At 47.6% G+C, this 13,259-nt stretch overlaps 1 protein-coding gene across 4 annotated transcripts in view; it reads right to left on the bottom strand.

Annotated features, from left to right (window-relative positions):
• Positions 1 to 3,425, bottom strand: part of SLC25A36 (solute carrier family 25 member 36) — a 65,850-nt gene extending 62,425 nt beyond the window's left edge. For 2 of the 4 annotated variants that reach the window (XM_048863395.2, XM_048863392.2), the window contains exon 1: positions 3,130 to 3,425. Coding sequence is in view for 2 of the 4 variants with exons in the window: in XM_048863392.2 (XP_048719349.1) it covers positions 3,130 to 3,170 (41 nt within the window). In the remaining 2 variants the exon portion in view is untranslated. Of the gene's footprint in view, positions 1 to 1,025; positions 1,213 to 3,129 lie in introns of those variants that run through there. The other 2 variants (XM_048863393.2, XM_048863394.2) reach the window with 2 other exon arrangements.
• Between the last annotated feature and the right edge of the window lie 9,834 nt (positions 3,426 to 13,259).

The raw sequence follows: 13,259 nt of genomic DNA, 5'->3' as shown, positions 1-13,259 counted from the left end.
CGTGTTAGTCTGTATTCGCAAAAAGAAAAGGAGTACTTGTGGCACCTTAGAGACTAACCAATTTATTTGAGCATTTTATTTGAGCTTATGCTCAAATAAATTGGTTAGTCTCTAAGGTGCCACAAGTACTCCTTTTCTTATTAAGATCCTAGAGTGTCTACTCACACCCAAATCCTATAGTTTGATTCAGCCTGAATCTACAATCTATCAGAGAGACCTGCCCTCCCACCAGGCCATACTCCCATCCATCAAGAACTAGGGCAACTAGATAGACCACCCTCATAATTCCTCACAGAACTCTCCCAGCTGCACCAGAACACCAAGCCCAAATGACTAACCCTGAATCCGTTCCCATTTCCTCCCTGACCTTCGCATCTGTACATACACACACACACCCCCCTATACGTACACACATGCATACACAGCTCAGTTAAGTCGCCCTTCTTTCCTATAAGATCTGGCTAGATGAACCTTCTCCTCTCCTCCCGCTCCACCCAGATGCTAGGTCCCTCTTCCCACCCTCAGAACTGTCTGAAGGCCCTGCAAGCAACCCTACAATGGACAGGCCATCTAAAGAGTTTCCTCACATTACAGATCCTGAGAAGATTAAGACAGACCCCTGGCACCCAACTCCTCCAGCAGAACAAGAGTGACAATGAGTTCATTCGCTATGCAAGAATATACAATGGTGCAGTAAACTGCTCAAAAACCATCCCAGCCAATGGGCCCTGCTACCAGCTAGATACATGCTTCTGCCTGCAGCACTTCTCCAATCTCTTCTGCCTTTAGGGTGGAGGGGGGTGTGTGCATGACACATTCCTCTCCTGGGAAACATACCATTAAACTATAAAATACCCCACTGCCATCTATGCCCCCAAGGCACACCTCCAATTTCCACTAAGAGGCAACATAAAAACAGAGAGATTCACCCACACCATCAGAGCCTCTCTCACCTGCCAGGCCCCCATACCATGTGGCAGTATAAGGAGTGGGGGCTAGAGAGAGAAACTAGTGGCTTCACCTACCCTCCAGCAAAGAGATGCACCAGGCTGCGTCTCTGGCTCATCCTCTCTCATGCTTGGCCCCTGCAGACAGGAGGTGATGGGCTGCCAGGTCCCTCACTGCTGCTGAGCGCAGAGCTGTCCAGAGCGAACCCACCCCCGCTGCCCCCGGCCACAGATGACGGCAGCCGGGGTTGCTGCGTCCTCCCGCGGCTGCAGCCACAGCAAACCAGGGGCCTGGACTTCTGAACACGCAGCTGGGCCCAACATGAACAGACACCGCCGCTGGCCCGGGCGGCAGGACGTGACATCGCCGCCCAGCTCCAACGGCCCCGTTCACATGACCAGCGCCGCAGCACTGGGAGGGGAGAGGCGGCTGGAGAGAAGCGGTGCAGACAGACGAGTTAACTCAGCCTCCTCCACATTCAGAAGAGGGGAGGGAAAGGAAAGGGTGGATCCCGGCCAGGGGGAGGTGGAAAAGGGGTTGCCGTCGGGTGTCCCCGGGGGAGATTTCTTAGCATCCGTGGGAGACTGTTATCTAGCAGAGGCGGGGGAGGTGTGTGTGTGGGGGGGGGGGGCGGAATTATCCTCCCTTTGCAGCCTCCCCACCACCCCTAATGCTCCCTGCGGATGCAGCAAGAGGCGAGCAGCCAGCAGGGAAAGGTGGGTCCTCTTTCAGGGAAGGGCAGAAGAGTTTCCTCCCCTGGGAGTGATAAGAAAAGGGGGTTTCCCTTCGTGGAGGGGCAGGAGACGCTGTGGTCTCCGTTTGAAGGTCTCAGAGACCCAGGTGGTCTCCGTTTTGTGACAGCCCCTCCCCGGAACGAACGGGAGCGGAACTAATGGAGGGACCGAGCCTGGCTCTGCGGGGGTGGGCACTGATGCTGTCCCGGCTCGGCGTCTGGTCCCCCAGGGCCCGGAGAGAGCGGCAGAGACTGGGAGGGGCGGGGCGGGCTAGGAGTGAGCAGGATCCGGAGCTGAGGCAGCCACACCGTGGTGGAGAGGGGAGAGGAAAATGCAGCGGGCTCAGGCCACCTTCACGGCCGCCGGCTAGGGCCTGGGGACTCCGGGCAGGGGCTGGGGTTTGCAGGGAAGGGCTGGGGGAAGGAAAGAGGAACCCGCTCGCTTGCAGAATAAAAGCTGAGCCGCCTTACAGGAAAGAGCGAGGTGAGAGAAAGTCTTTAACCCTGGTACCTGCGCAAGCAATACCAGCCTCGGCCCAGCCACCCGCTTGCTCGTCTAGCTACCTCTGCAAGACATTGCCCGAAAGTGCCGGGCTACCTCGCACCATGCCAGCAGCGTTCCGCACTGCAAACAGCCCCTGCATCCATGCAGCGCAGATACCTCCCCCTGAAACCCCGCCGCCGCCCCAAGACACCCTCTGACATCCCCGCTCGCCAGTTTCCACCTACAGTGCCCTGAAACCCCATTCCCTCCCCCCAAGCTGCCTTCTGCATGTTCACGGTCCTCATCCCAACCCTCCCTCCGCGTCGCGCACGGCAGCCAGCCATCTCACTCACCCCAAAGGCCAACCACGTCACTCTCAGCCCAAGCATCTCGATCCTTTGCCCGCACCCCCTCCCCCCAGGAGAGAATTAGTCGAGACACCCCCCAGCAGATCATTCCCTAGTCCCTACAGGGATCCTGCAGACACTGCAGTGCGTGGCCTCCTCCCATCCACCCTCCAGGCAAGCGTCCCTGCCGCCACTACCCACTCCCTACAATCACCTCGGCCCTCCACAGCGAGGGCTGTAGAGACCCAACCACCTACCTTCTCCAAAGAGCAAAGGAGGATTTGCCCCGCCAGCAACCCCACCCCAGCGGCTGCACCAGGCTGCAGATCTGGAAGCCATTTCCCTGGTGGCTGCAGCAATGAGGAGTCGCGGGGAGAGGTGCTGCTTTGCATGTCCGGGCCTCGCCGACACTTCGGAACGGGGAAACATCTCGCACAAAGGGGGATCTCCTTGAGAAACGCTAGGGAATTGCTTGTCCCCCTACCTCCTTCTATTCCTTGACAGGCCCCATTTCCCCCAAACCTCTCCCCGGCTGATCACATTACAAAGGCTCTGCACATGCACACGCCAATGGGGCACGAGGTGAGGCCGAAGTAATCATTAGCGGCTGCACCTACCCTCCAGCAAACAGATGCACCAGGGTGTCTCTCTGGCTCATTCTCTCATTCTCGTCCGCGGCAAACGGGAAGGAGGGAGGGAGGTGATGGGCGCTTCCGCTCTGCTCTCTGCCAGTTCACTCCGCTGGGCACTGAATGAGCAGACACGGAGTCAGAGCTGCCGCCAAGCGCCGACTCCTGCCCCCCTCCCGCGGAGAGAACAGCAGCCTGGATCACAGCTGCTGCCGAATCCTCCGGCGGCGGCGGCAACCTCCCGCAGCAAAGCCAGTGCCTCCACAGGCCTTCGCTTATGAATATGAAACTAGGCCCAACATAAACAGACACTGCCATTGGCCCACGGGAGGATGTGACATCACCGCCCAGGCCCAGCTCAGCAGGCGCCTTTCACCTGAGGAGGGACTCGCAAATTCGTCAATGAAAGAGCTAAGGGTGGTGGGGAGGAGGCTGGGCTGTCCGGAGAGGGAGCGTGGAGAAGAGAGGGATGTGAGGATACAGTGTATAACTAATGGACAGCTTAATGCAATGGCATGCTCCTGTAAAGCATACACGATCTCCTAGAACGCCATACGGCATAGGGGATAGCATATTGCTATCATGCGGTATTTTACAGCATGCAATACAGTACATCAGCATACCATTCATCATGGGAAATAATGTGTCCCTATAGTATGTTATCTACAGTATGGGAGAAGGCATATCACTATCGTTCAGTTCTATCTATGCCAGGGATGGGCAAACTACAGCTGGGGGGCCACATCCAGCCCTTCAGATGTCTTAATCTGGCCCTCGAGTTCCTGCTGGGGAGCGGATCCGGGGGTTGTCCTGCTCCATGTGTGCTGTAGCTCTGCACGGCTCCCAGAAGCAGAGGCATGTCCCCCACTCCGGCTCCTATGGATAGGGGTGGCCAGGGAGCTCTGCACATTGCCCCCACCCCAAGTGCCACCCCCACAGGTCCCATTGGCTGGGAATTGCAGTCAATGGGAGCTGCAGGGGCAGTGGCTGTGGATGGGGCAGCATGCAGAGTTGCCTGGCTGCACCTCTGCATAAGAGCCAGATGGGGGACATACCACTGCTTCCAGGAGCTACTTTAGGTAAGCATTGCCTGGAACCTGCACCCCTGATCCTCTCCCACTCTCTGAACCCCTCAGTCCTAGCACAGAGCACCCTCCTGCACCCCCAACCCCTCATCCCCAGCTGCACCCCAGAGCCCGCACCCCCAGCTGGAGCCCCCACCCTTCCCACACACCCCAACCCACTGCCCCAGCCCAGAGCCCCCTCCTGCACCCTGAACTCCTCATTTCTGGCCCCACCCCAGAGCCTGCACCCCCAGCTGGAGCCCTAACCCCCTCCCACAACCCAACACCCAATTACGTGAGCATTCATGGCCCACCATACAATCTCCATTCCCAGATGTGGCCCTTGGGCCAAAAAGTTTGCCCACCCCGATCTGTGCTGTGTGAGATAGTATCATCACTATTATATGGTATCCTTTTGATAATAAGATTATGTATCACTGTCACGTGGTACCATATAGCATAGAAGACAGTAGATCACTATTATACAGTACCCTATGACATGCATAATAACATGACTGCATGATAACATTTGGCATGTGATATAACGTCTCACTCGACCGTGAAGAACTGCAAGCTGAAGTGGTATGGCCTGGAGCAGCGAACCGCAGCCACTGGGAGCTGTGATCGGCTGAACCTGCAGACGCAGCAGATAAACAAACTGGCCCGGCCCGGCAGGGGCTTTCCCTGCACAAGCGGCTTTACAAGTATGAAAACCACTGTAATAAGCAAACTCTATCCATATCAGCTATAAAGGAAATGCATATAATTATGACAATGGTACAACTTTGAAATGCATATTTATCACAATAGTAGAGCCAAAGTAAATACTGCTCACCTATGACTAATCTCAAAATTTAAACACAATACAAAATCCTTCTGAAAAAGCAACATTAAGGTATACACAAATTACACATATTCATCAGTTTAAAATGCAAGGCTATACATACATAATTTCCCATATTTGATAGTTATACACTTTTCCTATTAAACTACATGGAGAACATATGATGAGGATGAGAAGTTTGGGTTTGATGTGGAAGGCATGAGTAAGCCAGTGGACTGATTCAAAGAGGAAAGTGAAAGGGTGGGAAATGAAGATGGTTGAAACAATAGCATTTAAGATGCAGAAAGACAGAAGTTGCAGGAGTTGAGACAAAAGATGACATGGACAATTTTTTTACAAATCATATAGCACATGATATAATATATTTTTACTGTATACAGCATATGGGGAAATAGAACAATGTCTCTCAAGATGGGACAGCGTGAAAATGAGAGAGATTTGAAATTTCTTATTGAAACACACAGCTAAATCTTTCATAACAAAATGGCAAGACTTTCAAAAGTACCTTAAAATTAAACCCATTGAGAGAGTTTTTCTTCTCCAGATGAGTAAGACTTGGCAGGTCTAGAGGCAGGAGGGGATCATGTGGAGTTTGGCATTAGGTGTCTAACAAGAAAAGATCATTACATTTGCTGAGAATAATAACAGTTAAATTTATTTGGGATTATTTGAAAAGTGTTTTCATTCATTAGTGATTTTATTAAATGCTGCACGAAGGATCTATACTCCAAGGTCACATGAGTTCAAGTTTTTCCATCTACAGTTAGTTAGGAGGAACAGAAGATGGTTTTCAAAGGGCCATGTGACATTGACCATTGAGCACATATCCCAAGGAACTCAAAAGAAGATTAAAAAACTAGGAAGGCATGACAAAGACTTTTTTGCTCAATGCTGCCTCTTCTTAGATGAAGTGAGCTGTAGCTCACGAAAGCTCATGCTCAAATAAATTGGTTAGTCGCTAAGGTGCCACAAGTCCTCCTTTTCTTTTTGCGAATACAGACTAACACGGCTGTTACTCTGAAACCTCTTCTTAGATGAACTCCTAAACTGGAAGCAGATAGTTGCATGTGGTACTGAATGTGGGAGACACTGACAAATTAAAAATGACATTAGGTGATGTGAATGTTTCTTGAAAGAATTGTAAGTAGGGGTGTTCAAAATTTTTCCATGGAAACTCTTTGACAGAAAAATTGGGTCTTTGACTAAACATTTTTTCATATAAAGTGTCTGTCTATGTTGCACAGAAATTTTTCATCCAAAATCTGAACATTTTGATTCAAAATGGTGCTGCATGCCTTAGGTTCCCATTCTCCTCAATGGGCAGGGTTGTCTGGCTGGACTGCATCCCTCATGAGCCCCCACAACAATGGATTCCTATGATGCACTGCCACCCCTCATAACGAAGGTGAGAGTGATGCATCCTGGGAGATGTGATCTAGTCAGAGAGAACAGCACACAGAGGAGAATGGTAGCATAAGGCACCAGAACTACAACTCCGGTGAAGCACTGCAGCACCATTTTGGATTGAACTATTTTGGTTTTCAACTGAATATTTTTGTTTTTGATATCTCTCCAAAAAGCTAAAATTTTCCACATTAAATATAAATGAAAAAAAAATTATGTTGAAATTTTCTGTGGGGAAAAAAACACTATTTTTCAGCCAGCTCTATTTGTAAATTTATTTTAAGATCTATTGAGGTAAAATATTTAGGACTATTTGACCCTAACACTTACTAAAACCCTTTAACTGGCTCACAGTCCTAATCTGTCCTTATTTTTGATGCAGGCTGCATCTCACCAACACTCCTACCAGTACCTAACTAGCAGGTTTTTACTTCTGGGTCCTTTAAGAGTAATCTGCATATAGCTAGCCCCTTCCTATCCTCCTATGTATAATGAAAATCCTGGGTATGGGAGGAGAGCAGTAGCCTAGTCTCTGTGAACATATGTATGCATGGATGATGGAACTGAAGGTGGAGGCAAAGGGAAAGGAGAAGGCAGACTATGTCTTTCTAGTACTTATTTATAGGCCCCTCCTCACCATAGTAACAGAGTGAATTATATAAAATAGGGAAATAAAGTAACTTCCCTGAAAGTAAACATGAAGTCAGCGTGAGACCAGAAAATCTAACAGAGGCAGTTCATTCTGGTTTACCATACCCCTCACTAACCTGCCAACCTTTGTAAGGTGTGTTCCCCCCACACTTACTATTAAACCTGGCTAACCCTCCTGCTGAGTCTTATATCTGGATATCAGGATTCTCAAGCAATTCCAGTAGATGACTCTTTGGGCCGTATTCGTCTCTTGCAGTGGAGTAAATGAGGAGTTAGGTAACTGAAGCCAGAAGAGTTTCATTGGTGTAAAAAATTGTGAGAGAAAACTAGTCCCTTTGTTCCCATGTTCTCTAGGTTGAAAGCTTTCAGAATTCCACCTGCTTCTCCTCTTTGCTGGACTTTTCTCTTGCAGCCTCTGACCAGAAGCCAGTTTTGTGTCTGTCCCTAACTTAGCCAGCAACTTTTCTGTCCTGCTAACAGAAGAGAAGGCATAGAAGAAACACTCTTTCAGTTGCTTCCATCTTTCTCATGGACCCAGGTAGAGCTGGCTAGTTTTTATTGCTCTTCTCTGGCAGTTACAGACTTTAAGGTCAGAAGGGATCATCATGATCATCTAGTCTGACCTCCTGCACATAGCAAGCCAGAGTACCTCACCCACCCAGCGTGGGATAATAGCATGTTTCTCCATTCAGCAAAATTCATGCTGCTCTTGTCTACAGACTCTCTTTTATTTTGTTTGGTTTCATAAAGACTATGTGGGCCCATGACATTCTGTGCTGGTGCTTCGTAATCTTTCTCTTTGTGTGGTTACAGAGCATCCTCACTTGCTGATTGGGTAGTGGTTTCAGATGTGCCAACTCATAACAAAAGACACGACTTCTAAGTAAAATTAAACCTCACTCATGATCTTGGGATAGAATTCTCAAATGTCAGAATTTATTTTTTCCAGCAAGTGGCTGAAAAAAAATCCTGACATTTGAGAGTTGTTTTGCAAGATCATGAGTAAGGCTTAATTTTACTTAGGGCTTGTCTACACTGGGAAGTTTCTGCACAGTAAAGCAGCTTTTTGCGCTCAAACTGCGGAAGTGTACACACTGCCAAGCCACTTTGTGAGCAGAAACTCCTCAGTTGCAGCGCTGCAAAAAAAATCACCTCGACGAGACTCGTAAGGCTATTTGCACAGAGGCTCCAGCACTCTATTGCCAGTGTAGACACTTGATTGCCTTCTGTGCTGTAATTGGCCTCCAGAGCTGTCCCATGCTGCCTCAGGTGACTGCTCTGCTCATTGTTTTGAACTTGGCTGCCCTGAAGACATGCGCCCCTTCCCTTTCAAAGCACCATTTCTGACAGCCCTTGGGTGCTGTGCTGATCTGCTCCGGGACACAAAGTAAACCATTAATGTGGAATGCTCATGCTGTTGAACAAAAGAGGTGGTGGAGGGGATGGGTGAGAGAGAGAGAGAGAGAGAGAGAGAGAGAGATATTGCTGTGCAGAGAGCCCAGGGAGGGAGGCGGGGGCTGATGGGGTTTTTCCCTCCCCCTGCCTCAGGACTGGTTGATTCCTGCTGCTATCTGAACTTACAAGACAGCATGCTGACACACTGTCCCCCAAAACACACTGTCTCTCTCCCCCACTCCATACAACACACACAATCCCTGTCACATACTCTCTCCCCCCCTGACCCCGCCCCACTTCAGTTGTAAAGCAGCTGACAATGTAGTAGGATGCCAGTGGTGCAATGGGATTAGGAAACCTGTATCATGTGACGCTGTGCCTACCCCATGAGGCCTTGCAAACGCTTCCCAAAGTGCCCTGTGGCCAGTTGCACAGTGGAATAGCTACCACAACGCACTGCTGTCACTGCCGTGGCAAGAGCTGCTAATGTGGATGTGCTCCAGTGTCACAAGGGGCATAGTGTGGACATGCAACAGCAGTTTAATTCTAGCATTTTAATAAAAGTGGTATAACTTGCGGCACAGAAACTTGCCAGTGTAGACATACCCTTAGAAATCAGTCAGCCAGTCCAAGGGTGGCTGGGATTCCTGCTGTACTAGAAAGGTAAGTTTCTAGCCTGTGTGGTTGCAGAGGAAAGGTTGAAAATGTGACCTGAAAGCACATTTAAAGGCTTAGAAACCAGAAGGGAAATAAAGAGAAGCCATATTTCATTTTTAAAAAACCCTCATGATTTTTAGGGCAATCATGTCTGACTCATGGTTTTCCAACAGAAAGGGTTGGCAACATTGCTTGCACAAACTAAAAAAAGACCACACTAGGTGGAAAAGAGGGGAGAAGATGCCTCCAAATGTGAAGCACGGACTTATTGTAATCATGGCTTTGCTTACCATTGCATGAAACATTCTTTCCAAAATATCCTTTGCTATCTTTTGCCAACCCCCAAGGTTAGCCGTTTCCCTTTGTAATAATATTTATATTAAATAACCTATTTAAAAAGAGAAATATTTAACATTCTCAGACAACCTGCTTATCTAAGTGACACAGTATTCCTTTCCCTGGTCAGACACACACAAACATTATATTTGTTTCCTCCAACTGATTAGTTTGAGTTTACTGAAGGTTTGATTCTGAACTATTTTAATCCATTTCTCTTTGCATCTATAAAATTCCTCTGCTTCTGGGATAAAATCGTTTATCCCTGTCAAGTTTTAGGAGTGAGGGAAGTTTAAATTCTCCATTAGTGTTAAATTCTGATGTGGGGTGGGTGGATAAATTCCTGTCTCTGTATGAGGAGGTATACAATTAATCTTTCAGTCTTTGACAGACCCTTGGGAGTGCTGGAGTTAACCTCAGACTCTGGGGAATGCTGGGGTTAATCCCTCAATTCCTGCCAGGATAAGACATGGGAGGACTAATCCCTATCTTTGAAAGGCTCTTGTGGTCAATGGGTTATCCCTTCAGTCTCTAACAGACTCTTAAGAACATAAGAATGGCCATAATGGTCAAACCAAAGGTCCATCTAGGCCAGTATCCTGTCTTCTGGCAGTGGTCAATGCCAGGTGCTTCTGAGGGAATGAACAGAACAGGTAATCATCGAGTGATCCATCACCTGTCACCCATTCCCAGCTTCTTGTGAGGGGGTCTTCTTTACAGTAAGTTTCCACTAAGTTAATAAACTCACTCCCTTTTTTGTTCACAGCCCCTTGGGTGAAATCCAGGCCCCAATGAAGCCAATGGCAAAACTCCCAGTGACTTCCGTGGGGCCAGGACTTCACCAATGGTTTTTCCTCCCTTCTCACATGATTGCTGATTCCCTGCCCTCATTAGCTCTTACTGGCAGGGGCTGTGGTAAGGAAGCCCCTAATTACTCCATTTCCCTGGTTCTCCTTTATCTCTTTCCAACTGCCATGAAATCTTTAGGACTCAGCATTCTGTCCATCTCTTAACAAGGCTTCTCTTTCTTTTTAAATTTATTAAAATGCTGTTTATTAGAGATTATTACAAATAAACGCTTCATACATATACAGTATTCTCTAGCTTCTTCTCTTCTTCCCCCTCTTCAGATGATTCTCACCTGTAGTTTGCCTCTTGCTCCATCTCTTCCGAGTACCAGTGCCAATCAACAAGCAGATGCGATCTCATAAAATGGTCCATTTTGCAACCAGTTTATTCAGGACTGAATAATGTATGTGTGGAATTAAGATTTATGAAGACTCGTGATTCAAGCCTAAGAAGATATTTTTAAAAATAATGAGAAGAGTAAAGAAAGTGTTTTAAGATAATTTGGAAGAAGAATGGATGAAAGGAAACTATTCATGAAATTATGGGCTATAACTTAATTTTCTCCCCTGTTGAAATTATTTTTATTTCCAGAAATCCAGCCATTTGACTTGGAATGTCACCAGATTGTTTTTCAATCCATGTATTATCTGCTCAGGATATGATTTCTCAACCCATATATAAACCAATCCTTGAGCATAGACAGACTTCACACTATGAGGGCTATCCTACCCCAAAATGTGTGTGATCTCCCCTATGCTCTGCAGAGCTGAGGCTCTGTAACTCAGTTTCGTACAGATACCACGGAGATGCTGCATGGAGAGAGGAAGGATTGAGTGAGAGAGGGGAACAACTAACAAGTTGGAGTTAGAGATGCATATCAAGTGGAGTTTACCAAAGAAAGCTTATCCATCAGTTTGTGGGGAGGGCAGAATTGCTGAGGGCACAGACGCATGCAATTGACCCTGACCTTCTGAAAATCACCAGAGAGTTTGGGAGGCCACTGTAGGACTTGGGAGGTTAGTTTTCTCAGCCTGTTCGGCAGGGGATCAAAGCTCACCCCCTGCAAAAGAGCAATTGGAGAGACATTCCATAAGGGCATCATCACAGTTTTCATTTCTCTAAATTCCCTCTTACGTTTTATTGGAGATTGAGACAATCCATCCCATTATTGCAGCCACCTACAGTATTTAGCAATAGTGTTTTCATGCATGTTATTGCTATTACACCCACTTCTTGTCTGAATGAGACAGATTTTAGTTGCAAGATGTCATGCAGTAACATGAAGTTATCACAATATCCTGGAACAAGAATCACTCTTCCCACTCACTTCTCCATTATTTATTGTATTTGAGCAGAAATGCCCAAAGGGTATGCCCTGCATCACACTTAGCTGTTGACTTCTCCAATCACCCGTTGGACAACCTAGCCAGAGACCAATGCATCGGATGTCATCATCATCATCATGTTCCCATTACCCCTCTGGTGTTTAGGGCAGCAACAAAGCTCCTCCACTCCTGTCTGTTTCGGCAAGTCTTTCAATAAGAAAAGGAGTACTTGTGGCACCTTAGAGACTAACCAATTTATTGGAGCATGAGCTTTCATGAGCTACAGCTCACTTCATCGGATGCATACCGTGGAAACTGCAGTAGACATTATATACACACAGAGACCATGAAACAATACCCCCTCCCACCCCACTGTCCTGCTGGTAATAGCTTATCTAAAGTGATCATCAAGTTGGGCCATTTCCAGCACAAATCCAGGTTTTCTCACCCTCCGCCCCCCCCCCCCCACCCCACAAACTCACTCTCCTGCTGGTAATAGCCCATCCAAAGTGACCACTCTCTTCACAATGTGTATGATAATCAAGGTGGGTCATTTCCAGCACAAATCCAGGTTCTCTCACTCCCTCACCCCCCTCCAAAAACCACACACACAAACTCACTCTCCTGCTGGTAATAGCTTATCAAAAGTGACCACTCTCCCTACAATGTGCATGATAATCAAGGTGGGTCATTTCCAGCACAAATCTAGGTTTTCTCACCCCCCCACCCCCATACACACACAAACTCACTCTCCTGCTGGTAATAGCTTATCTAAAGTGATCATTAAGTTGGGCCATTTCCAGCACAAATCCAGGTTTTCTCACCCTCCCCAGCTGTGCCCCAGGTTTTTCAGCTAGATTTCCACAGCTCTTCACCATGTTGTTTTCAGGCAGTCTCATTTTCACTTGCCTTCAGGTGTCCATCTTCTTGCTCCTCCAGTGATGGAATCAGTTTCCATCCGAAGCACATGGCCAATCCATTTCCAGTGCCTCCTGGCAATGATGGTGATCATATCCTCTTGGCTGCACTGTGTCAATAGATCTTGGTTTGAGATTGTTCTGGGCCAAAAGATATGAAGGATTTTTCTGTGGCAGGTTGGATGGAATGAAGACAGTTTGGATAGGTCATACTTTCTCATTCCCCAGCATTCTGCACTGTAAAGTAATGTTGAAAGCACGCAGCGCTGATAAACCTTGAGTTTGATTTTGGTTTTGTATGTTGATAATTTCCAGACTGTATTTAAGCCCCGGAAGGTGTTCCTGGCTTTATTGATTTTGTTCCGGATGTCCTGGCTTGTTCCACTGTCCTGGCTGATGGTGCTGTCAAGTATGTGAATGTTTCTACATTAGTAAGAACATAATCCTCTGTCCATATTGGTAATGGTGAAGCAATATTAAAGGTCATGGTAGCTGTCTTATTGCGGTTGATTTTCAGTCCAATTTGCTGGCTGAATGCGTTGTCGAGTTGTTGTTTTCTGTATATGGTGTTGGATATGTTATAGGAGAGCGAGATCATCTGCAAAGTCCAGGTCTTCAAGGGATGAGAAAGATGTCCATTTAATGTCTCTTGGCATGTCTTCTGTTGTACGCTGCA

The sequence above is a fragment of the Caretta caretta genome, chromosome 9 (genome assembly GCF_965140235.1).
Source record: "Caretta caretta isolate rCarCar2 chromosome 9, rCarCar1.hap1, whole genome shotgun sequence".
NCBI lineage: Eukaryota > Metazoa > Chordata > Testudines > Cheloniidae > Caretta > Caretta caretta.
Note: the sequence above shows the minus strand (reverse complement) of the source record. Positions and strands in the feature narration are given on the sequence as shown.